The following is a 24,269-nucleotide window of genomic DNA, read 5'->3' as shown; positions in this document are numbered from 1 at the left end:
TTTAATATTCTTTGTATTTGTTGAACCTTTTTCAAAAAAAGTTTCACTGATATTATATTTTTTAAGTATATCTAGATAAAGTATATCTAAAAAATAAATATTCATAAAATTCACTAAAAAACAAAAAAAAAATATATATATATATATATAATGAAAAAAAAAACTCAATTTGTAGTACAGGAAAAAAAAATCAACCAAATGACCAACGGTTAAAAAAAGAGGGCATCAAGATGATAAAGAGTTTTTTTTTTTGTTTTTTTTGCTGTGTAGGATAAGAGTTGTTAAAAAAATAAAATTAAATAAATAAATAAATTATTTATAAGATAAGGGAAAATATCTATATATACAATAATGCTATATGTAAACTATGAAAATGTACAAATAAACTCCTTAATTACAAAAATGTATCAATTGAACCCCCTAATAGAAAGCCACGCTTGGAAGTGTTGATTTCAGTGGAAAAGTTAAAAAAAATACTAGAAAGTTAAAAAAAATTAACTCATAAAGAAGTCAATTTTTTTTTTCCATTCACTCTATTTTATACAATTTTTTTACTAAAAAGTTAAAAAGTCATTTTCAAACTTATTTATGTTTTCAATAATGTTACGCATGCATAGGACCAAGCACAAAACCAAATACAGAAATTGTTCATTTGAATGATGTTTTCAATAATGTTACGCATGCATAGGACTAAGCACAAAACCAAATACAGAAATTGTTCATTTGAATGATGTTTTCAATAATGTTACGCATGCATAGGACTAAGCACAAAACCAAATACATAAATTGCTCATTTGAATGACCGGCCGGATGACCAAGCACTAGACCAGATGACAAGATGATAACCTCGGTCGACAAGATGATAGTCGTGGTCGATGAGAAGACAACCGTGATTGACAAGATGATAGCCGTGGTCAACCACCTTGTCATCCGGCCAACTGTTCGGCCGATCGTTCGGATGAACAGTTTATGTGTTTGGTTCTGTATCTGGTTCCTTGTGTGCGTATCATTACTGTTATTTTTTTTACCTCACATTTTAGTCAAAAAGTTACTAAAAAAACTTGTTTTCCAAATGGGCTTTATATAAGCATGACTCTTCTAAAGGTTTAATCCTAAGGAGAGATCATAAGTTCAATTCTCCCTAAAGAGAGTTGAATTAGGAGAAAAACACAAGAATGGGGAAATGAACTCTTATAATGTCAATCTACCTAATAAAATTATCTTAAAATAGAAACTCCTATATAAAAGAAAACAAGTGAAACAAAATAAAGAATAAATTATACTGATCTTTTTGATATTAAAAAAAAAAATCTACAAATTTAACACAATTATATTGAGGGCTTTTTTAATAAGTTAAACCAAATGAAATTAATACAGAAAATATAAGGACACAAGAATAAGTAATGATAAAGTATACAATTAGTCGCCAAAGATAAAAAGTAATTTTTTTTTTTCATTTGGTGACTAAATAATTTTGGTAGCCAAAACTAACTATTTGGCGACTAACATTTTTTTAGTTGCTGAAAATAGATTTTTGGCGAGTAAAAGATAAAAGTATTTTTTTTTATTTTTTATTCGATGACTAAATAATTTTAGTAGCCAAAACTAACTATTTGGCAACTAAAAAACTTGATTTTCTAATTTGGCGATAGCTTGCGTGTTCAAGTGAGTGGAGTTATTAATTTGTACTATGGATTGACCAGTCACTTGCATGAATGTCTTTAGAGTGTCTTCTAAAGATGAATTTTGTTGTTGTGGTGCAGCAAACTGAAAATTAGCTTGAGGGGCAGTAAGTGGATTAGGATAAGGTTGATTAAGAAACGATTGGGTAGGAGGACAAAAACCTGGTGGAAATTGATTATTCGATTGTAAAGGTTGTCCACCTACATTCAGGGGAGGTTGATTCTGTTTCCAAGAGAAATTTGAATGGTTTCGCCAATTGGGGTTGTATGTCTCTGAAAAGGGATCCATCAAGGATAAGGGGTCACTGCTGTGCGTGAAGTACAGCAGTGACTGTAGTGCCTCCATTTGAGGTGTATTATGACCTTATTTTTGTGATCCAAACCGTCCATTTTGTAGGATTGGTTTTCCATAGTTATTCAACGCGTTTGCTTGCTCAAAATAATAGCCTGAATAACCAACCACAGATGGACACATCTCTGTGGTATGCATAGGACTAGCACATATAGAACACACATTACTATGAACTCGATTGGCGGATTCCATGGTCTTATTCAAAACTAGTGCCTCCACTTTTCGGGTAAGGCTATCTAATTTTATTTTTATCTCAGAATCGTCTTTTACTTCATACAACCCTCCTCTCTTAGATGAAGTTAATTTTTCTCTATGAAAAGTAAAATCCCATTGCCGGGAGCTCTCAGATAATTTATCAAGAAACTCATAACCTACATCACCCCTAAGACTTAAGAAACTACCACCATTCATGGACTCAATCATGTTACGGTGTGACTGAGTCAATCCGTTATAAAAATATTGCACAAGTCTCCATGTCTCAAAACCAGGGTGGCACTACTACAAAAACAAATAAATACCACCCTTTGTGTGATATATGTTATTTAATCACACATTTTAAATTTTATTAAAGTGTGATCTTTGGGAGTATTATTAAAAGGGATCATTTGATCACATCTTTTAAAAGTGATTAATAATATTTAGATCACACCTTTTAAGTGATTAAAAATATTTAGATTACATCTTTTAAGTGTGATTAATAACTAATAAAATCTGTGATAAAAAAAAGATTCGACATATTTGAAAAATAATCAATATTATTTTTGTATGCACATTTGAAGAATGTAATACACACTATATACTATACTTTGAATCATAACTACATATTGAATGAAATAACGTCATATATTTCATAAATGAAAATTAAATGTTCAAAAGTATATACAAAGGAATTAAATAAAAAAAATTTAACTGTGTTTACATATATTAAAAAATGAAAAAACTTTAAAAAAACTAAGTTCTTTAATTCTTTGACCATATTTTGCATCTCTCTAAGAAATTTCTGACCTGAAAAATGAAAACACAAATTAATTCAGAAACTGCAGGAACATATGAATAAACTAACTATTTATAGAGACTATTCTAGTCTTACAAAAGATACAGTCGGACTTTTTCTCATCACACTGACTCTTCATCTCCTTCTTCAATAGAAAAAGAATTACCACTTTGATTGAATAATCAATTCTCATGGAAAAAATGGACCAAATATCTTAAGATAGCTGAATATGAACTATGACTACAGGGCAAAATGATCAGGAGAAGGAACAGGGTTATGCAAACATTTTATCCGTGCCCTTGAATATAGGAAAACTCACGTGTTAAAAGATTTCAGCAGTTAACTCATCATCAGACATGAACATGCAGAAAACAAATTAATAGCAAGAAGAGAGTTGTCATCTCCATTTAAAAATTGATAATTATTCCAAGACATGAACATGTAGAAAACCAATTGCTCCATTTCTTAAACCACAAAAAACAATTCGTTCCTGCAACAAATTAAGATCTTCAAAAAAATAAAAAATAAAAAACTACTTCTACCACACTCTTCCAAGGAATTCTGTAAATTCTTTGAAATTTTAGAGTTTATCACAGATCAAAGGATAAAAAATTTAATCCTACATGACAAAATTTTCAGAACAGTATAATTATATAATTCATTTTGTGTTTTATGATTTGTAGTTGGTTCAGAGTATCTAAATATATCCACATACCATAACAATATCTTGGGGATCCACTTGCCAAGAAAACAAATATTCCAATGTCATCCTGTGAGCGACTGCATATTGTGCGATCAACACCAAACGAAAAAATATATAAATATGAGAAACATGCAGGAGAAAAGATGGAATGCCCAACCTGCTTTCACATTGTTACTAGTGAAGCCTCATTGTGTGAGATTAACATCAGACACTCAGATTTATGTGATAACTGGAGGCTTCTCCCTTCCAGTGAAGTCCTTCAGCTTTGATACAGAATAATACCTCAAGCAGTACCTTGATTCAATGCATTTCCTATAGTAAGAATCGTCTGCATTACTTGACGCAATTTTGCAGATTCTTTTACCTATAATAACGGGTATGATATTAAGGTACTAAAAATGATTTCTCACTAGTTCTAACTTCAAACCCTAAATAAAAGGAAGTACCTCTCTAGCAGCAGCATTAATTGTGTTCAAGTTACATCTTAAGTCATTCACCTGAACAAGTTCAAAGCTATAATATAAGCACAAACAGCTAGAAATAATAATAGCATTTGTTCTCAGATAATACACACAAAAATAAAGTCCCAAATCAATATACCTGACTGGAAAGAGTAATTCTGAACGCAAATACTCATAATTTGGACTCCACTCGCAGGACATTCATCAAGTCCAAGAAAAATTGAAATGTTCATCAAGCACAAAATTTGTTATCAATACCTATACAGGATTTTTGCACTTCCCTTCCCTCCATCATCAAACCAAAACAAAAACCTGTTCACACTTTCCAAGCATATCGTTGGTCCCATTGTAGTTCTGAAAGAAAGAAAAATTAGTAAGAAACAAATAAAATAGTTAAACATAATTTTAAACAATAAATGGATTGTCAGTGGATAAATGTCCTCCTTAAGCCAGGCTAATAATAAAAGACCCAGTTGCAAAAAGTTTTTGTTTAGACAACATTCAAGTTGGGCAATATGAAGAAGCATATATTTCACAAACCTGAATACCATCAAATATATTCCCCAAGATTCCAGGACACAACTCCACCGACAGAGGCTGTAATGTCAATGGACAAGATAAATGTTAGTGCATTTAATGTTTGATCTATAACTACTCAAAAATTCTAACAATAATATTGTAACAAACATAACAAGATTACCTTGTGTGTTCGTAAAACAGGATCATTGACCGTCAACCCAGCTGTTTCTTTATACACGGAGATGATATATAGACAACAAATTATTGTCAATATTAAGTTGTTTTAGTTCCACCATGTACAAGATGATAACTATAGTTACAAGAAACTTGGTGCAAAGGGAGAGCAACAGTAAGGAATGAGACACATTAAATCAAGAAAGATGATGATGTGCATTAAAGACCTACGGGGCTCAATTAAGGCCTAGGTTAAAAAGCTCTTAACAATATTTGTAGAATTTATATACATATATATAAGCTATCATTAATAAGCATCAAGGGCAACTTGTACACATAAGCCCCTAAAGACACAACAGAGTTTCATAGTTCGATTGTGTAATGAATGTATTGTGTTAATATTATATACACCCTAAGCCTCTAAAATCTTCTAGATGAACTGCTACTATACTCCTGCCCATTGTAGTCCAATCAAAGTCTATATAGCTTTACACTGTAATGGCTTCTACAAAATCCTTGAAAGGTTATATTCAAACGTGTAAGTGGCATGTGTAAGCTAGAGCAATAAAACAAAAGAGTGGTATCAACAAACCAGAATCACCAGATATTTCATAGACACTAGTTAAACTCATTACAAAATTGACTTACACACATACATGTTACATTTTAATAAAACAGTAAAATAGAAATCTGAGCTCATAAAGCACAAGATAAAAATTAAAATTAAAGATTAAAAAAAATGTCAATTACAATTCACACAAGGACAGTACAATTCACTCAATCTAGCAACAAAGTGAACAGCACCATTAGCTAGTATACCAAATTACATTCATAATGCTACTCAATTCATCGAATCAACAATACTTGAGGCACTACTACCAAAATGATGAGAGAGCAATAATAACCAAAGATCATAAGATATCCAATAAGCAATTACACAATCAACACAACAAAAAAATGCCCGATTTGACTCGGTTCTCTCCTAACTACTTGTTTACCAAAAATCGATACACAATTCTCTCTACATCTAACTCAGATGCACCTATTCAAATCAAAATCAAGACAAAAAATGCAGCTAGATCCAGAGATCTAATCAATAAACAAAAGCAGCAAATTTCAACATCGATACAATATATCGTTGATTCTGAAATCAATCAACTCACAGTATTGCCGAGAGCAACGACATTGAGAAAAGTGGAAAGTCGGCGCGAGGACGATGAGTTTTCGTTGACATCTTCGTTGGCAAGCAAAGCAGATGCTTGGCATATCGAATCGGCGAGCTGAGCCAATTCGTCGATCGCGTCCATTGACTCGATGAATCAAAGAACTCGATTGAAGAGAGAGAGAGAGAGAGAGAGAGAGAGATGAGATGATCAGATCGAAGGAAGAGGAGGGATCGAGATGTATGTAGAGAGAGAAAGAAACCCTAGGTTGATACAAGATGAAAATGATGATGGAGAGAGATCCACCGATAATATCTGTGTTGTTGAGCAAGTAGTAGATAGTAATTTACAAAAACAAAAAACAAAAAAAATACAAAACAAAACAAAACAAACAAAAAGTGAAATAAAGTTAATGTTAAAATTTATTAATTAAAAATAAGTTTTTTTTAAAATAAAATTAAAAAATAGTTAATATTTGTGTGCGTAGTTTTTTTAGTAATTTTTTAGACTAGTTTTAAAGTTAGTTTTTTTTTTTAATTATAAATATACCTAAATAAGTCTAAAAGAGTTAAACGTATTTTGAATTTTTTTTTTTAATTTGTGTTTTGGTGTTGGGGTTTTTTTTAAAAAAAAAATTTGGGAATTGTATATTTTATATAAAAATCAAATTGGAATATTTTATACAAGGGAAAATCGGTCTAGGGTCCCTCTCCCACTTTTCGTAATTGAAGAGGTCCACAAAATTATATTATGATGTCTAAGGTCCCTACAGAGAAATTTCATATCCCTCACCCTTCAAACCTCCATAAACCAATTCGATGATTTGTCTCTCCATTCTAGAGAGAGAATCTAGAGAGAGAGAGCGCCATAGTTGCATTGCAGATCTGTTGAACAGACATGGAGGCTGCCTACTTCATTGATTCTCAACGTGAGGCAGCAAACGATGATGGTGTAATTGCTGGACTCAATGTAATGCGTATCATCAATGAACCCACTGCCGCTCCTTCTTGGCAGCCTCTCGGATCAGATTATCGAAGAAATCTTCGATTGTTATCAGAGATATTCACCCCCACATGTATTGACTTTGCCCAACTCCAGTATGGCGTCCCAGAAGTCCATCATCCACCGAACCTCATTTTAGAGAGAGAATCTAGAGAGAGAGAGCGCCATAGTTGCATTGCAGAGCTGTTGAACAGACATGGAGGCTGCCTACTTCAATGATTCTCAACGTCAGGCAACAAAGGATGATGGTGTTATTGCTGGACTCAATGTGATGCGTATCATCAATGAACCTACTGCCGCTGCCAGGCGTCCATACACGATTGCTTGAACACTGGCCATTAGTTTCGCTATCTCTCGACCTGAGAAGCCTTCTGTCTTCTTGGCAGCCTCTCGGATCAGATCATCGAAGAAATCTTCTATTGTTATCAGACATATTCTCCCCCACATGTATCGACTCTGTCCAACTCCAGTATGGCGTCCCATAAGTCCATCATCCACCGAACCTCATTCTTCGAATCTACGAATCTCTCACTCCTCCACCACTGTAAACGAGATTGAAAAACATTTTAGAGACAAACCAAGAACAAGACAGAGTCTCTATATACAAACCCATGCCAATTTTAGACCCTTGGCCTCATTTTTAGCAAACTCATTTCCTATAAACAAGAAAGGGACAAATTGAGAGTGTGAATCTGAGGAGTTCTTACTTTAAAAACCCTGAAAGCTCTGAAAATTGAAAGCACTTTGCGTATACACTGACTTTTCCATCTCTTTGCGAATTTCTCTGGGTTTGGAAAATTTATTTGGTTTAAGTGAATTTCTTTGGGTTTGGAGAAGAGAAATTTCTCTGGAGAGAAGGGAAGGCCAGAGAAATTTTCTCTAGATGGCCAGAGAAAATCACAGAGATGAGTATGTGATTTAGTCAGAGAAATTTGAAAATTTCTCTGTGAAGTCACCAGAGAAATTCTCTGTGAACCAGAATTCTCTATGAAGTTCACAGAGAATTCTCTGTGAAATTTGATATTTGATTCTACAGAATTCAGGTTGTAGAGTTGGTAATAATTGTTGATTTTGCTAAATTCGACTTCACAGAGAAAATTGGTGCAGGGACTTACCTTCCCTAGACTTTCCATTGCAAATTTCTCTGGTCTTCCCTTCTCTCCAGAGAAATTTTTTTCTCTGGCCTTCTGTATATTTCCCACTCTCCATTAGAATTAGGTAAGGATAGATATACCCTGAAAAATTTGTAGATAAGTACAACAAAAATTTATTGAATTCATTCAAAGAAAATGATAGGAATTTCCCAAACAAATTGTAGAAATTCTGAATCAATATCAACAATATAGCATATTCAAACAAGATGAAGCACATTACAATTTCTCTAGAGAGAAGGGAAATTTCTTTGGAGAGAATGGAAGGCCAGAGAAATTTACAGTGGGAATTCTAGGGAATGTTAGAGAAATTGGAAAGTCCAGAGAAATTCTTCCCAGAATTTCTCTGGACCAATTTTCTCTTTGAAGTTGAATTTTCTCTGGAAGTCTAGGGAATGACTTCTTCTCTTTCTTATCTATGCTAAGGTATGGCAAAATCTTACTGTCAACCACCTCATCTTGTTGAACTTGATCTACAAAGAGCACTAGGATTAGCAAACAGAATTTTGATAGTAACCCTTCATGAAAAGATATTTGTAAGAGAACATATAAAATGCACGATGATGCAGAGTTTCCTGGATTGTGTGAATTTTCTCTGAACTATCTGAATTTTCTCTGGATGTCTAAATTTTCTCTGGACTATCTGAATTTTCTCTGGATAAAGAGAATTTCTCTGGATGTCTGGAGAGAATTTCTCTGGAAAGTCCAGAGAAATTCTCTGGACCGAATTTTCTCTGGATCGAATTTTCTCTGGATTGATGTTGAAGGACCTTAGACATTATGAAAATATTGAGTGTCCTTTATACTATAAATTCTTAATATCAGGGACCTTAAAAAAAATCTCCCTTTATACAATCACACCTATTTAGGGAGTGCGATTATATGTATGATTAAAAAGTAGTAATGTATACATAATCAAACTTTAATTAGAAGGTGTGATTAAAAAATATATAAATAATCACACTTTAATTAGAATGTGTGATTAAAATATATACATACATATATATATATATATATATATATATATAATCACACTCATTTAAAAAGTGTGATTAAAAAGTAGTAGTGTATATATAATCATACTTTAATTAGAAAGTGTGATTAAAAAATATATATATAATCACACTTATTTAAAAAGTGTGATTAAAAAGTAGTAGTATATATATAATCACACTTTAATTAGGAGTGATTAAAAAATATATAAATAATCACACTTTAATTAGAATGTGTGATTAAAAAATATATATATATATATATATATATAATCACAAGTATTTAAAAAGGGTGATTAAAAAGTAGTAGTGTATATATAATCACACTTTAATTAGAAGCTGTGATTAAAAAAATATAAATAATCACATTTTAATTAGAATGTGTGATTAAAAATTATATATATAATCATACTTATTTAAAAAGTGTGATTAAAAAATAGTAGTATATATATAATCACACTTTAATTAGAAGGTGTGATTAAAAAATATATAAATAATCATACTTTAATTAGAATGTGTGATTAAAAAATATATATATAATCATAATTATTTAAAAAGTATGATTAAAAAGTAGTAGTGTATATATAATCACATTTTAATTAGAATGTGTGATTAAATATATATATATATATATATATATATATATATAATCACACTTAATTAAAAAGTGACAAAAAAATAAATATTATCACACTCAATTAAATTAAGTGTGTTTAAAATATCAATTTAATTTTTTTTTATCACACTTTCAATAAAAGTGAGATATTTTTTTTTATCAAAAAGTGATCTTTAAGTATTTTTATAATAGTGTGGGGACACTTTAAAATAATGTCTTTTAATCTTTCCCAACTCTCATAAAATTTCTCATGTTCTTCCTGATAAAATCATAAATTTCTCTTCTTAATGCATTAGTTTTGGACATTGAAAAAAATTTAGAAACAAATTTCGTGACAAGAAGCTCCCATGAAGTGATAGACCCATGTGTGTAAGGATCTTCTTTCTCTACCCATAAAAAGTAAAGGTACTTACGTCTAAATTTTAATAAGTGAATTTATTGTCTAATAAGTTTTATAGAAAAAATTTGTCATAAAAAAAAAATTAGTAATTGTAAGTTTTAGCAAAATTTTATAAAAATAATGACAAAAAAAGTCATTAATTGTCAATTTTTAGCGACATATATAAAAAATTGTCACAAAAATTATTTTTAACAATAATTTTACCAAAACTTATTTTCAATAAAACTTGACGAGATTTAAGTCCAACTATTAAGACCTATTGATAATTTACCTAAAAAAGTAGGAAGGAGTTGGATTATGTGTGGTTTTAGCCCGATTGCATTCGTTGCTGGCAGCACTATGCAAGGAAGATTCATGGTTATGGGTGAAAATAAATCCCTAAGAGCTTTGGGCTCATTAGTATTTTCAATATTTTCTCCCATGTCTAACTTTTTAACAATTTGAGTCAAAGATATTTTTATTCTTTATTCAACTTTTTCAAATTGACAATTAAGATTAAAAAAAATTAACGAAATTCACCATGTTTGGTAAGTACTAAAAAAGTTATGTTTTATTTTTTTGTTTAAAAAAAAAAACTTATATTAAAAAATATTATTGTTCAAGTCCTTATAATTTAGAAGGATATAATTTTTTTTTATAAAATTTAAAACAAAAAAAATAAAAAAATAGCAATTAATAATTTGAACACATGTATTTAAAACAAATTATATTTAGACAAATAATATTATGACACATCATTATGATACATGTGAATATTGATCTCATTCTAATTGTAATCATATAATTTGAAATTTTATTTTATAATTGTGGGAAAATAGTTCGGAAATACTCTTTGGATCCTGTGGGACGCTCGTGATCCTCAGCCAGCCACTTGAAAAGGAATGAACACTCCGGTCGGGGGTGCTGGAATTAGCACTCCGACGGACAAGTCTGTATATATACTCTCTTGGTTGCTTGGGTTTTAAGTTAAGCATACTAGTTCTCACATACCTCTCTTTGGTTGATGTTCTTCTATTTATATCTCTCCTTGGGTCTTAGGGTTGGGCCTACCTTTTATCTGCCGTGTAACTATTCACTCGGCTCCTTTTGTTGCAAATTGCTCTTTATTCGGCTCCTCGCTCAACTGGTTGTGCGGCCGATTAGGATACTTCTGGGTTTATATAAGACGGGGCCGAATACAATATATATATCTCAACTCTCCAAGTTCAGTTATTCGGCCTCTTTGCATCCCCTAATATTCGGCCCCCACAATTGCCCTCTAAACACTCCACTAACAACAGTTAGCTGGTGTGTTTGGTTTCGAACTCGAAAAGTCAGAGCCAAAATTCGGCGGCTAACCTCATTCCAACGCGAATGTCAGAGCTCACACGCATTTCGGTTATCATTACAACTTCCCGCCCCTTCGTACGCTTCTTCCATTTATTATAATTTAAAATTTTGTTGTCTTTTCGAATGCATACACATTTTTGAACACTTGAAGCTCTTGGTGTGCCTTCCGATTCACTTCTGCAACCTCCTTTTATCTCTCATTGTCTTCTCCGCCTCTTGTAAGTTCTCTTCCTCTCTACCTCGAATCCCTTTTCATGGTTTGTTTTTAGTTTATCGAACTCCATAGACTAACGAAAATGGCAAAGCATTTAAAAGACCTCCTTTCTACGGATTGAGTCTCCGGCTTTCGACGTCATTTTTTCATCCCTGATGATGTCCGTCTGTCACTTGCGACAGACAACACCCTTGATATGGAGAGGGCTGATGAAAGCACAATCGTCTTCCCTCTCTTATCAATTGCAGAGAGCGGAGTCCGTTTCCCCCTTCACCCATTCCTTAGAGCTGTCCTTCCCCATTGGGGTCTAATCCCTTCCAACCTAATGTAAATTTTTTTCGAATCATAATGGGAATTATAGAGTTAAGCCATCGCCTTAGGATTAATCTCGGCGTACCTGCTATTCAGCATTGTTATGCCTTGGCCAAGTCTTCTGGCCGGCATGGGCGCTATTTCCTTAGGGCCAAGGACACCGACCATCGGTTAGTGACTATGCTTTCCAGCTCTAGAAAGTGAGTCAATGATATCATTGTCTGAGGTAACTGGGAATTCGGCGAAGGCGAGGACAGCCTAGATCCTATTCCTAGACGGAGAGGCGAATCAGGTGGCCACAACCCCTTTGCGTTTATTTTTCTTATATTTACTCGGCTTTATCTTTGCGATCTCATGGTTTTATTTGTGCAGGAAACGATTTGAAGAAAGTTTTGGTTTCAACCGACGACGCCGTTCTTGCGGAAATTAAAGTCGAGCTCCAATACTTTGGTCATCCAAGCCTTCAGAAACAAGGGAGGGTGGACCACATTCTTCTTCGATACGAGCCGACGTATATGACGTTTCCGGCGGCAGAAAACATCTCAGTTCCGAGGGGCGAAGAGTTTCTTACGGCCCTTATCTTATCCAACTTAAAAAACTTCAGGCAAGTTGGTTTGGATGGATCCGATTCGGAGCAGGCGGAGGTAGCTGAGGAGGTCATTGAGTTGCCAAACTAGTCTGAAGCCGAAGTAGATGAGGCTTTGAAGTTGGCCTTTGAGGAAGCCGGCCTCAATTCATCCAAACCTCCGTCCACCTCAGGCCAAGGGGACGTTCCCTTCGATGACATCTTTACAGGTTTAGAAGATCTTCCCGGCACGTACCCTGAGGATATGGCCGGGTTGTCATTCACACAACTTGCCAGGAAGAAAAACGCCGAAAGAATGGCCACTCGACGGACAGCAAAGGCCATTTGATCAGAAATTCCACCCGCTGCCAATGCTGAGTCCTCTCTGCCTATTGTCTGGAGGGAGACGGCTCAAACCCAAATGGCCGTGTGTAGACCTCCCCGAACGTACCCGGGAGGAACGAGTCCCCCGTTCCGTTCGATATTGGGCTCACTACAGTTCAGGACTCTAAAATTGTCACGGTTCGTAATCTGAACCAAAGAGTCGAAATCCAAAAAATCGTTTTGAGAAAACAGATTTTGAAAGAAGTGCCAAACATGGACTGCTTTGCCAGATACAGAATCGCCACCTAAATATTTTATTTTGGGAAATTTAGGAAACCCTGACTCGTTGCCTAAGGCCACGTGTCCGTCATCACCAAAGTTGCCTCGACTCGGGAACTTGGGTACGATTGAGGAAGGTCACTTCGTGAGCACCCCCGCTCGCCCGATCAAAGATCGGCCTCTACTAACCATGATATCAAGTTTTGAAAACATTGTGTGTTCTTATTCTGATTTTTTAGCCTAGATTTACTATGTGATGCACACAGCATACAAGTATAGACTGGATCGTCTAAATTGGAACAAAACATTTCATGTTTATTTATTTTGAAAATGGTTTGATGGTGCTACCCGTAAGTAGGCTAAGACGTGGATTTGCCACCCTCGGGTGGGCTTAGAAAACATGATTTTGCCACTATCTAGTGGGATTTAAAACACACATTTGATGAATTGTTCCAATTCAAATAACCCAACCTTCACCCACAGGCATTCAGGCAGTTATATCACATAAGCAATTAGCCTCATGGTAAGCATGCTATCATGGCAGTCACTCACACACATGCAAGGATGCTAAAGTATAAAACTTACCGAGTACTCCAAGCCAAAACAGAAACTAATTAGAAATCCATGCATGATCCTAATTATACAGAAATGCCTAATGCAACACATGCTAAAGTGCAACTATAGCAGGCTCGGCTATTCTAGACATGGCATATGAAATGCTACAGCTAACATGTATTCAACTTGGAATTGAAAATACAATGCAGTTAGTATGATGCGCCAAGCCCGGTGCATGCAAAACAGATGAATGAATGCAAACATGCTATCATACTGTATGCTAATTGAAACACGCCCTAATCTAACCATCATAAGCAGGTAAATAAAAGGGAGAAAGACGTGGGGTTGGAAGACAGACATCACATACACGCACACTTATTATAGTTGTGCCCTCGCGCAGAGGGTCCGAATAAATAATACAGTCCCAAATGAATAAATAATACAGTCCTGAATAAATACAGAATCCTAATTAATTAACAAATTAATCTAGGAAAGCGATAAATTGGCATGCAAGCCAGAGACTGCCTCAACTCTGCTCCGGATGATGAATGATGCATGCTCAGGTTGCCTTGTGCGGAGAATCCCTCGCGATGCTCCTGTTTGCCTCTGTTTGCAATTATTTTTGGAATGCGTGCCGAGCTCCGGAAGGCTGTCGATTTCTGATTTACTGCAACAGAGAGCAACAAAGGGGCATGGCAAAGTATTTTCACATATGTATGCATGACTACTCTTCGGGGAGTGTAGTCCTCGATCCTCGTGTCACCAATCACGCATATCAATGCATGATGGCCGAGGAGTCGAATTGCACAACTCAATAGGGAGTGAATGCACATGAAAACACAACAAAACCTAGACTCCATCATGGATAATCCGGAGTGTCGGCGACTAGGAATTGAGACACGTTCCGTCACTCAAAGTACGAAACGTCCCTCGTTTCCCGTGCTCGGGCTAACTTCTATCCCCAACACGATGCAATATGCATGACATGCATAAAATGCAACTAAGATACAACCTATCATGCACAATGCTAGGAAATGGCATACACGATGCACGAGATAACATGGCATACACAATGCGCTAACATACGGCCTAGCATACACAATGCTATGAAATGAAATGGCATACACAATGCAATATGGGCTTACACCAACGTGAGTGGACCTCAGCCGCACTCACATAGGAGGCCATGAGATGAAAATGAGACACTTGAGATGCGTGCACGCATGTACGCAAACCGAGGACTGATCCTAAGGCACAAATGCCACTCTAACAAGGCACGACAAGGCACGAAATATGGCATACAAACATGTAAGTTTCAGCACTGAAATGTGATGCAAAATGATCCCTAAACATGGAAACATGGCACCCGATGCATGGAATGAGACCCGAAACATGAAATTAGGTACATGGAATGACCTATGGCTATGCAAAGCATGCATTATTCAAACATGAAGTGTGAAGACAGAATCAAGACAGTCCTAAAACAAGAATATTTACAGTTTTAAGCAAGGCCAAACAATGGACACAAATAGGACTAAGCTAGCATGCAAAAATGGCCCCAAAAGAGAGATAATGAAGCAAGTAGCATCTTCTGGCCCTAAATGGCCAAGATCCCTTCAACAAAGTTGAAGAGAGGCTCAAAATGAAGCACTTTACAGTTTACAACAAGCCACGAAAACAAACACAAGTATGGCTAAACTATTGTGCAAGAAATGGGCCAAAAGGGAGACAAAGAAACAAGTGATGGTTTCTGGCCTCAAACAGGGAAGGGCCCTTCAAAAAAGTTTAAGAGGGGCCCAAAACAAAGTGTTTTACAGTTAGTGACCAAACCAAAAACAGTGCACATGCAAGCTTAAAATACTATGCAAAATAAGGCCTAAAAAGAGGTTTAAACACAAAGAGCAAAAAGGGAGCTTCAAAAAGTAAACATCCCTTGATAAAACATGAAGAGGGGGTCAAAATAAGGCTATTTACAGTTCGGACCAGAGCCTAAAAATACAAGCACAATGGGCTAACAAAACATGCAAAAATAAGGCCAAAAGAGGGATAAAGAGGCAAGTGACAAAAGGAAGCCTCAAAAAGTGAAGAGCCCTTCAACAATGTTGAATAAGGGCTCAAAATAATCTACTTTACAGTTTATAACCAAGCTCAAAACAGTTTACAAATAGGCCTAAAATACTATGCAAGAAAGAGGCATACAAGAGAGGTAAAGAAGCAAGTGGTAGCTAAAGACCTTAAACATAGAAGAACCCTAAAACAAACATGAAAAAGACTTCAAAATAATTCTATTTTCAGTTAGGGTCGGAGCCCAAAAATGGAAGCAAGTATGGCTTAGAAAACATGCAAAAGAAGCTCAAAAAGAGGGAAAGTATGGCTCACCCTTGTAGACCAAACTTCAACAGTCTCTTGGCTTGAGAAAAGGTGCTCCTTGCCTCTGGAAAACCAGCTCCAAGTGTTGGAATGGATGGTGGTGGTATGGTGCTAGGTGGTGGTGTAGAATTGGTGTAGGGTTTGGGAGGTTTTGAGGGTTGCAGTGTAGAGAGAGAGAGATACAATGTGGAAGCCTCAAAGCAAATTTTGTAACCCTTCAGATGGGAGCTGGAGGTGCTGTTATATAGGCAAAAGAGAGGAGAAAAAAGGGGGGGGAAAGGAATTCAAGTTTCCCCCCAAAAGTTGGCCCCCCCCGGATACACAATCTGGGGGGAAACAAAATACATATTTGTAATGTACCTGGAGAGAGGATCATGGCCGGCTGGTTTGCTAGGGTTTAGGTGGCCAGTCGGCCTTCCCCATGGCCGGTCGGCCAAGGGTCAAAAGGGTCAAGCAGTATTAGTGGCCGGCCATGCCAAAAAGGGGGCCTCTCATGTGTGCACAACACAATCATGTGGTCAAAAACTGGAGAATATGAACCAGGAGAGAGAAAAGGCCACTTTTAGGAGGGGTTCAAAAGGGTCACACACAATTACTGGCCAGCCATGTGATATTGGTGGCCTCCCAGGTGTGTACAACACAAATATGTGGTTTAGGGCTGGAAAAAGTGGCCTTAGGGTGGTCAACATTGGCTTTCAAGTGAGAAAAACGGGCGAGGGAGGGCGATGGAGGAATAAAACTGGTTGTCAAAACAATTACTGGCCTCCCACCCTTCTACGACCTTCTTAACAATGAAACAGAGGTCCCTGCCAAAAATGAACCCAAACCGATACAAAATGAAGGTTCAGGGGCCGAAACGCGCAGCCCGAGGCCCCGAAAACTGACTGTTAGGCACCGGAAGTGGTGTTCGACCACGAAGTTGGTCTCTTGAGCCACAGTGTCCCTCAAAAGGGAGCAAATAAGATGCATGCCAAAAACCGGAGCAAACGGAGGTGGTTAAGCGGTCCCGAACCGAGGCACACGGCTAACGGCTCTAAAAAACCGAAAACTGGACTCCAAACGGGCAAAATGGCCTACGACCACGAAACGTAGCCTACGGCCACTGAGAGATGATCTACAAGACCTCTCTCTCCCTTCGGGAAGAGAAAACAGAGAAAAGGGAGCTTGGTTCACAAAACCGAGGCAAAGCATGAAAGAGTCCGGAAGTCCGGAGGTAAGGCTCGCAGCCGAGACTCTGAAACCTCTGAACGAGCATGATATGCAATATCACCAAGCGCTCAATCGGTGACGTCTGAGTCTTAAGGTCTGTCAAAAATGGGGTGTCTACAGTTGCCCCTCTTTGACAGAACTCGAAAGTCATAAGTGACGGGAGTGAATGTCAAAGCCCAGAGACGACCTATTTTTGACAAGGCCGAAGACTTAGACAAACAGGTGAGATAAACAGAGATGTGCTCGCAGGCGTGCCCGCAGGCGAGGGGCAAAATGCAAAATGGTATACACAAAGTCGAATGTAGCTCATGATCATGCAAATGCAGCAAGCTGTAATGAGGCAAGTATTCGCAAATAGATGCAACAGTTTTAAGCAAGAATGCAAAGCAACAACTACATTTCATGCAGTTAGGAATGCAGAGAATTATTCAATTCTCGTCGCGTCTCACAGGGAGAAGATACGATACCTGTGCGATTCGTCTGGTTGCACCAGCTTCAACTGAACCGTACATACAATATCGTGCCTGCAAAAGAAAGAAACTCAACAAGCACAACATATCTAACAACATATGTTCAATGTGATATCGAATGTAGACAATTACGGTGTCGATGAAAAAGTGCATCGCAATGCGGGAAGAAACGCGTGTGACAACGCGAGTTTAAGCACGGAGGCTCGGTGATATCAAAGAGACGTGCATAACAATGCAAGTATGTGTATGAGAATGCAAGTTATGCGCATGATAATGCAGAACAAGCGTAAACCGGGATGTATGTTTGTCACAAAACAATGAGCAAGGAAATGCGCGTTTCGACGAGGGCGACTCGATCGCGGCCTCCGGTTCACCTCCCGGAGAGGTTACAACATGTTCAAAAGGATATATCTCACTTTTGATGAGTAATGATGAGACACGCATCGGAAGTTGAAGCTGAGGTTCCGGCGGAGCGATTTCGCGACAGAAAGTGCACTTCTCTTGTACTTTTTCAAGTTCTGGGAACTCCAATCCTCCCCAAAATTTGCAGGGACCTTGGGGGGCATGTGGGGAACACCACCGGCCATCTTTATTGGGAGAGGGAGGCCACCGGCCAGTTTTTGAAAAGGAAATGGCCGGCCTTCCAGAAAAGGTGGCCGGTCGACCACCTAGCCCAAATTCGGGGCAATTTCATCTTTTCAGCCTCTTTTCTTTAAATACACTCATCCAAACACTTCGTGCTCACAAGTGCAGCTCCAAAAACATCTCCTCTTGCTTCCCAAACCATTTTCTCCCTCAGATCTGTGCTCTATACGCGTTTTCCAACGTCCCACGCAAGTTGTTTTCTCGAAATCTTTCAGTTTTAAGCACTTTGAACCGATTTAATTTTGATTTTGGGGCTTCTTTTCTCATTTTCGCCACTTGAGGTGAGTTTGTCTCAATATTTGGAAGATTTTCTCGGGAGTTGACTTTTGTTGACTTTTCCCAATTTTTGCTCATTTTTGCTCATTTTTGCCCCTTTTGCAGATTTTTCGAAATGGCTGGTCATTTCCCCCACGGTGGAGGTCCTTCGGACGCCGGAGGTGATCCCGATATCATGGCTCTGCCTCCGGGGGTTCGACCTTTCGTACCCGAGAGGAACGACCCACCGGCACATATTCTTCCACGGGCTGTTTTCTATCACTTCACCGATTTCGACGAGCGAGCACCCGGGGATCTCCTTCTGCGGGAGCCAGAGTATCACCTCTCCCATGAGGCACGAGAGGTATTTACTTCGTTCTTACCTTTTCTGTAACATGTTATGAATTTTTCATGCATTCTGTTCGCATTCTGAACACACGGTTCAATCACTTGAATTCCTGAACACTTAGCCCATAAATTGATTGTGAACACACTGCGCACACCAGTTGAGGGTTGAACACGCAGCCCACACACTGACTTTCTGAACTCACAGCCCAAATTGAAGGTGAACACGCAGCACACACTGATTGGGAGTTGAACACGCAGCCCAAAACACTGATTTTCTGAACACACAACCCAAATTGGAGGTGAACATGCAGCTCACACTGATTGAGAGTTGAACACGCAGCCCAAACATTGATTTTCTGAACACACAGCCCAAATTGAAGGTGAACACGCAACACACATTGATTGAGAGTTGAACACGCAGCCCAAAACACTGATTTTCTGAACACACAGCCCAAATTGAAGGTGAACACGCAGCATGCACTGATTGAGAGTTGAACACGCAGCCCAAACATTGATTTTCTGAACACATAGCCCAAATTGAAGGTGAACACGCAGCACACACTGATTGAGAGTTGAACACGCAGCCCAAAACACTGATTTTCTGAATACACAGCCCAAATTGAAGGTGAACACGCAGCACACACTGATTGAGAGTTGAACACGCAGCCCAAACACTGATTTTCTGAACACACAGCCCAAATTGAAGGTGAACACGCAGCACACACTGATTGAGAGTTGAACACGCAGCCCAAACACTGATTTTCTGAACACATAGCCCAAATTGAAGGTGAACACGCAACACACACTGATTGAGAGTTGAACACGCAACCCAAACATTGATTTTCTGAACACACAGCCCAAATTGAAGGTGAACACGCAGCACACACTGATTGAGAGTTGAACACGTAGCCCAAAACACTGATTTTCTGAACACACAGCCCAAATTGAAAGTGAACACACAGCACACACTGATTGAGAGTTGAACACGCAGCCCAAACATTGATTTTCTGAACACACAGCCCAAACTGAAGGTGAACACACAGCACACGCTGACTGAGAGTTGAACACGCGGCTCACTTACTTTACTTTGCACGCAGCCTATTCATTTTATTTGCACGCAGCTTATTCATTCTATGCTGAAACATGTATTCATTTTGAATGCAGGTGACTTCTCGCACTGTGCGGGGATATGGCTCTACTGCGACGAGAGATTGGTATGCCGAGCTCCCGGAGGCTGTTCAGGATTTGGTTGACTTGGCGGGGTTTGGGCCCTTCTGTACTGGGCTATCTCGTTGTCCTGCCAGGAGGACGTTGATGGCCGCCTTTGTGGAGAGGTGGTGGGACACCACCAACTCCTTCCATTTTTCTGCCACGGGGGACTTGACTATGACCCCGTTTGACTTTGCTGTACTGACTGGCCTTGACGTGGGAGGTTGGCCCATCCCTTACGACGAGGACATGGGCCAATGGGAGGCTGCTTGGATATATTTGCTGGGGGTTCGCCCGCCTGTTGATAGACCTTCGGGGGAGAGTCCGATACACCTGGTTCTCTTCTCATTTCCGGCGAGTGGAGATGGAGCCCGGGACTCCTGAGGAGGCAGCACAGTATGCCCGCGGCTTTCTGATGTTCCTCTTCGGGACCACTTTGTTTGCCGACAGGGGGAACACTGTTGGGCTTTATCTGTTGAGTGCTTTGGTGGATCTGTCACAGGTCAGACGGTATGACTGGGGTGGCGCCGGCTTGGCTACCCTTTATTGCTACATGAGCGCGACCTCCCGTGGACGGGGGGACTTACTTGGCGGCTATTGGAGAGCCTGGGAGGTACTTTCTGCCCTCTTAATTTACATTTCTGCTCCTCATTACTTGCACTTTGCACACACGGCGCACTTTATACTCTGTATCGTGCACTTTGCCCTCAGCACTTCGTATTCTGCTTTGTTTTCCACAGTTGTGGGTCTATGTGTATTTCCCGATATTGGCCCCGGAGTTGGTGGTAGAGGGACCTCTCGTGACCCCGTACTCACTTGTATTTGAAGGCCAGCACCGGCCAAGACCTCGGGAGTCTCTCCTTTATCTGCGGCAGTATTTCGACACGGTGCGGTCGACGGAGGTATTTCAAAACTCTCAGTTCTTTCTGTTTTCATCTTTGAATTGTCCTGTACATTTTCGATTTCTGCTTGGTTTATGCGTCTGTTATCCGTAGATTACATGGCAGCCATGGGCGCCTTTAGGTGAAGGTCTCTGATTCCAGTTTGCCGGAGGGCAGGGTGCCTCCCGGTACAAGATCCTGTTCGAAGGGCCAGTTGGTAGGGCCTGGTTTTTGGGGGACCGCTTCTTGCGTCAGGTTTGGGGGTACACTTCTCAGGACCCTCCCTCAGCACCCCCAGTCGATATGCGGATTGCTGATAGGCTCTCTTCTCAGGATGTTGTTAGTGCTATGCTGGGTACTGATACTCTGCTACATCTTGAGGAGGGGGATTATGCTACTTACCGTCACATATACCTGATGCCTCCATTGATGGGAGTTCGTACTCCGATGATGAGGCCTGCTGGCATGCCATCTTCGAGCCAGGCCCGGGCTCGGGCTGCAGACGCCCCTTCCACCAGCAGGGCTGGTACATCTAGAGGTGGGGATGGATTGGTTCCCCCGATTCCTCCGACTTATCCTCATCCTGGATGGCCAGACATGCCGACCGAGTTGATGGGGTGGCAATATGGGACTACCTCTCCGATTCCGATCCCGATAGAGCCTCCGATGCCCGGCCATTGATATGTCAGAGACCCCGACTCACCACCGGTATGTTTTACGGCTTTGATTCATTACTCAGATACTTGGACGTTCATTCCTTTACTGATATCCTTGCCTTTGCATCTGCAGCCCCCTGTTAAGTGCATGGATCAGGTGCTCGAGATGGTAGCCTCACTTGAGGGGATGGTCCTGCGGAGGGAGGCGCAGTTGTCCATCATGGGCTTCCAGGTACCCTTTAGTTTTCTGGCATTTATCATACTTCTGATGATATGCTGATTTCTACTGCATTGATAGGCTACTTGTGTAGAGCACATCTGACACACACCTCTCTTATACATTGTGTTTACATGTACCCACTTCATGTAGTTTTCTTGTATCTGCACCTGATGTACATATTTGGACTGATGTATTTAAATTGAACTCTTTATTCTCAGATGCCCCCGGTATATGCTCAGCCACAGGCCGGGCCACCTGGGCCTCCTCGGGGAGGTGGACCATCCGGGCCTTTTCGAGGAGCTGGGCCATCTGGGCCTTTTCGAGGAGCTGGGCTATCCAGGCCTTTTCGTGGAGCTGAAGGGGGGTCGTCTCGTAGACGCAGAGCACGCATTGTAGAGGAGGAGCCTGGTGAGGATGAGGAGGAGGAGGCTGCAGACCGTCAATCGGAGACATCTGCTGACAGAGAGGACGGCTCCGGTCTTGGTTCCGGGAGTGGAGGCGAGGTTGAGGGGGATCCCGAGGATGACGACTCCGATTCAGATGATGATGATGGCGATGGTGGCGGAGAGTCTATTTCGCAGAAGAGGGCGAAGAGGGCCTCTTATTCCTGCTCTTGAGAGCACAGATGCGGCTGTTTCCTGTTTTATTTATCTTTTTTACTAGTAGTTGTAGCACATTGTACGTTATCGGGCAGTTTTATTCTTTGTAAAACTTGTGCCTTAGTCTGTAAAATGTTGCAACAAGTGAGGCATGATGGAATGAAACAACTTTTGAAAAAAGTGTTGTATTTTAAACTCTTAGCATCATATCGCATCACCAAAATGAGATTGAATGGAAATGTGCATTGTGCATTTTGCCCAGCCAGGTAGTGAACCGACGCAACAACTTAACTTTCTAAGATATAACAAAACCTTAGCAAGTTTACAACTTGATAAGCAAAACACAATAGTGTTGACAACTTAACAAACAAGACTCAAACAAAAATTGCTTAAACAAAGAGTAACAACTCAAAAACACGAAACACGACAGCTCGACAAACAACTCGATAAGCAAAACGACAACTCGATAAACAAAACAACAACTCAATAAACAAAACTTAACAAAACAAAGTGTACTTCGGACGATCTGGGCAATGGAACGCATCCGAAACAGAGGGAAATAGAGGCCTTCGACACACCCGTTGCATGGAAATTCTTGAAACTTTCTGTTGGAGGCTAAAACAGGGCTAAAGACACACATTGGAGCATGGCCGGCTACTTTTGGGAGCCGGGCGGCCAGATTTATTGCAAGGGGGAGGCCACCGGCCAGGTTTTGAAAAAAGAAATGGCCGGCCTGCCAGAAAAGGTGGCCGGCCGGCCACTCAGCTCAGCAACCATCAAATTTCTGATACTTGTCCCCTGAATAGTGTCTTTTCTTCTTTAAAAGCCTTAGCTCCGTGGTTCATTCAATTCATCTTAGTTTTGCACAAAAATGGAGGCGTTTCTTGTTGAAAATCTCACAGCTTGGATCGCTTCTCTAGATGGTTCGGAAAAGTTGAACTTCTGGGGTTTCGGCTTGAATGCACTGTTCGCGCTGAGTCGCACTCCGCTGCACCTTCCTTTCCTCCATGCCGCGGCGAGGTTTTGGAACCCGGCGACGCATGTCTTTAGCTTTGGCGGGTAAGAGGTATGTCCAACTTTTGAAGATTTTCAAGTTTTGATGGAATCTGAATGTCATGAAGAGATCTTGCCCCAGTTCCGCTTTGGCCACGCCCAAGCTTTAGGGCGGATGTATGGGCTCACTGCGCATGACGCTCGGTCTCTGATCTGTAATGGGGAACTGGATATCCTCGGTTTGATTCATCGCTTTTCTGACGCTGGTGACCGCGGCAACCATTATTGGCAAGGTTTCCGGCAACACGTCCTTTGCTTGTGCCTCCTGTCTCACTTTCTGCTTTCCCCGGGCTTTGGCGGATTTAGCATTCGTCTGATTGAAGTTGCTCAAGGCTTGAAAGAAGGAAAGAGCTGCATCGCCATGACCTTGGCCGAGACACTGATGGGCTTGGATGCTATCTATTGCCGGGAGACGACTAGATTTGCTGGGAGTTCACTGCTGCTGCAGGTAATGTTTCCCACCCAATCTTACATATGTATTTGCTCACATCACTCGGCCCTCAGGCTCGATTTTTCTCACAAAAACCCTTTTCTCACTTTTCTCTCACCGTACATCTCTCTATTCTT

At 39.5% G+C, this 24,269-nt stretch overlaps 1 protein-coding gene across 13 annotated transcripts; it reads right to left on the bottom strand.

The window, feature by feature from the left end:
- Positions 1-2,858: 2,858 nt before the first annotated feature.
- On the bottom strand, positions 2,859-6,446 carry LOC114308314 (uncharacterized). 13 transcript variants are annotated; one of them, XR_014357335.1, is made up of 9 exons: positions 6,049-6,446; positions 4,893-4,939; positions 4,733-4,789; positions 4,332-4,546; positions 4,178-4,228; positions 3,889-4,095; positions 3,744-3,808; positions 3,125-3,170; positions 2,859-3,039 (listed from the first exon to the last, which is right to left on the bottom strand). XR_014357335.1 is itself a non-coding variant. In XM_082910247.1 (9 exons), the coding sequence occupies exons 1-4, from the start codon at positions 6,149-6,151 to the stop codon at positions 4,487-4,489; spliced, it is 261 nt and encodes an 86-aa protein (XP_082766373.1). In that variant the 5' UTR covers positions 6,152-6,427; the 3' UTR covers positions 2,859-3,039; positions 3,125-3,170; positions 3,744-3,808; positions 3,889-4,095; positions 4,178-4,228; positions 4,332-4,486. The 13 variants fall into 13 exon arrangements, 10 of the variants coding, with proteins under 10 accessions (XP_082766373.1, XP_082766378.1, XP_082766371.1 ...); XM_082910247.1 differs by having other exon boundaries at positions 4,893-4,933; positions 6,049-6,427; XM_082910252.1 differs by having other exon boundaries at positions 3,889-4,043; positions 4,893-4,933; positions 6,049-6,427.
- Positions 6,447-24,269: the final 17,823 nt, after the last annotated feature.

Source organism: Camellia sinensis, chromosome 15 (genome assembly GCF_055761805.1).
Source record: "Camellia sinensis isolate YWXY chromosome 15, ASM5576180v1, whole genome shotgun sequence".
NCBI classification, from domain to species: Eukaryota; Viridiplantae; Streptophyta; class Magnoliopsida; order Ericales; family Theaceae; genus Camellia; species Camellia sinensis.
The sequence above is the reverse complement of the archived record's forward strand: the minus strand, read 5'-3'. Positions and strand labels throughout refer to the sequence as shown.

Bases quoted from the DNA above. Each gene is read 5' to 3' on its own strand.
- LOC114308314 (XM_082910244.1), bottom strand. From the start codon at position 6,151: ATGCCAAGCATCTGCTTTGCTTGCCAACGAAGATGTCAACGAAAACTC. The intron at 4,934-6,048 runs GTGAGTTGATTG...ATAAAGAAACAG, and splicing joins TCGTTGCTCTCGGCAATACT to CTGGGTTGACGGTCAATGAT. The intron at 4,547-4,732 runs GTTTGTGAAATA...TCTTTCTTTCAG, and splicing joins ATATATTTGATGGTATTCAG to AACTACAATGGGACCAACGA.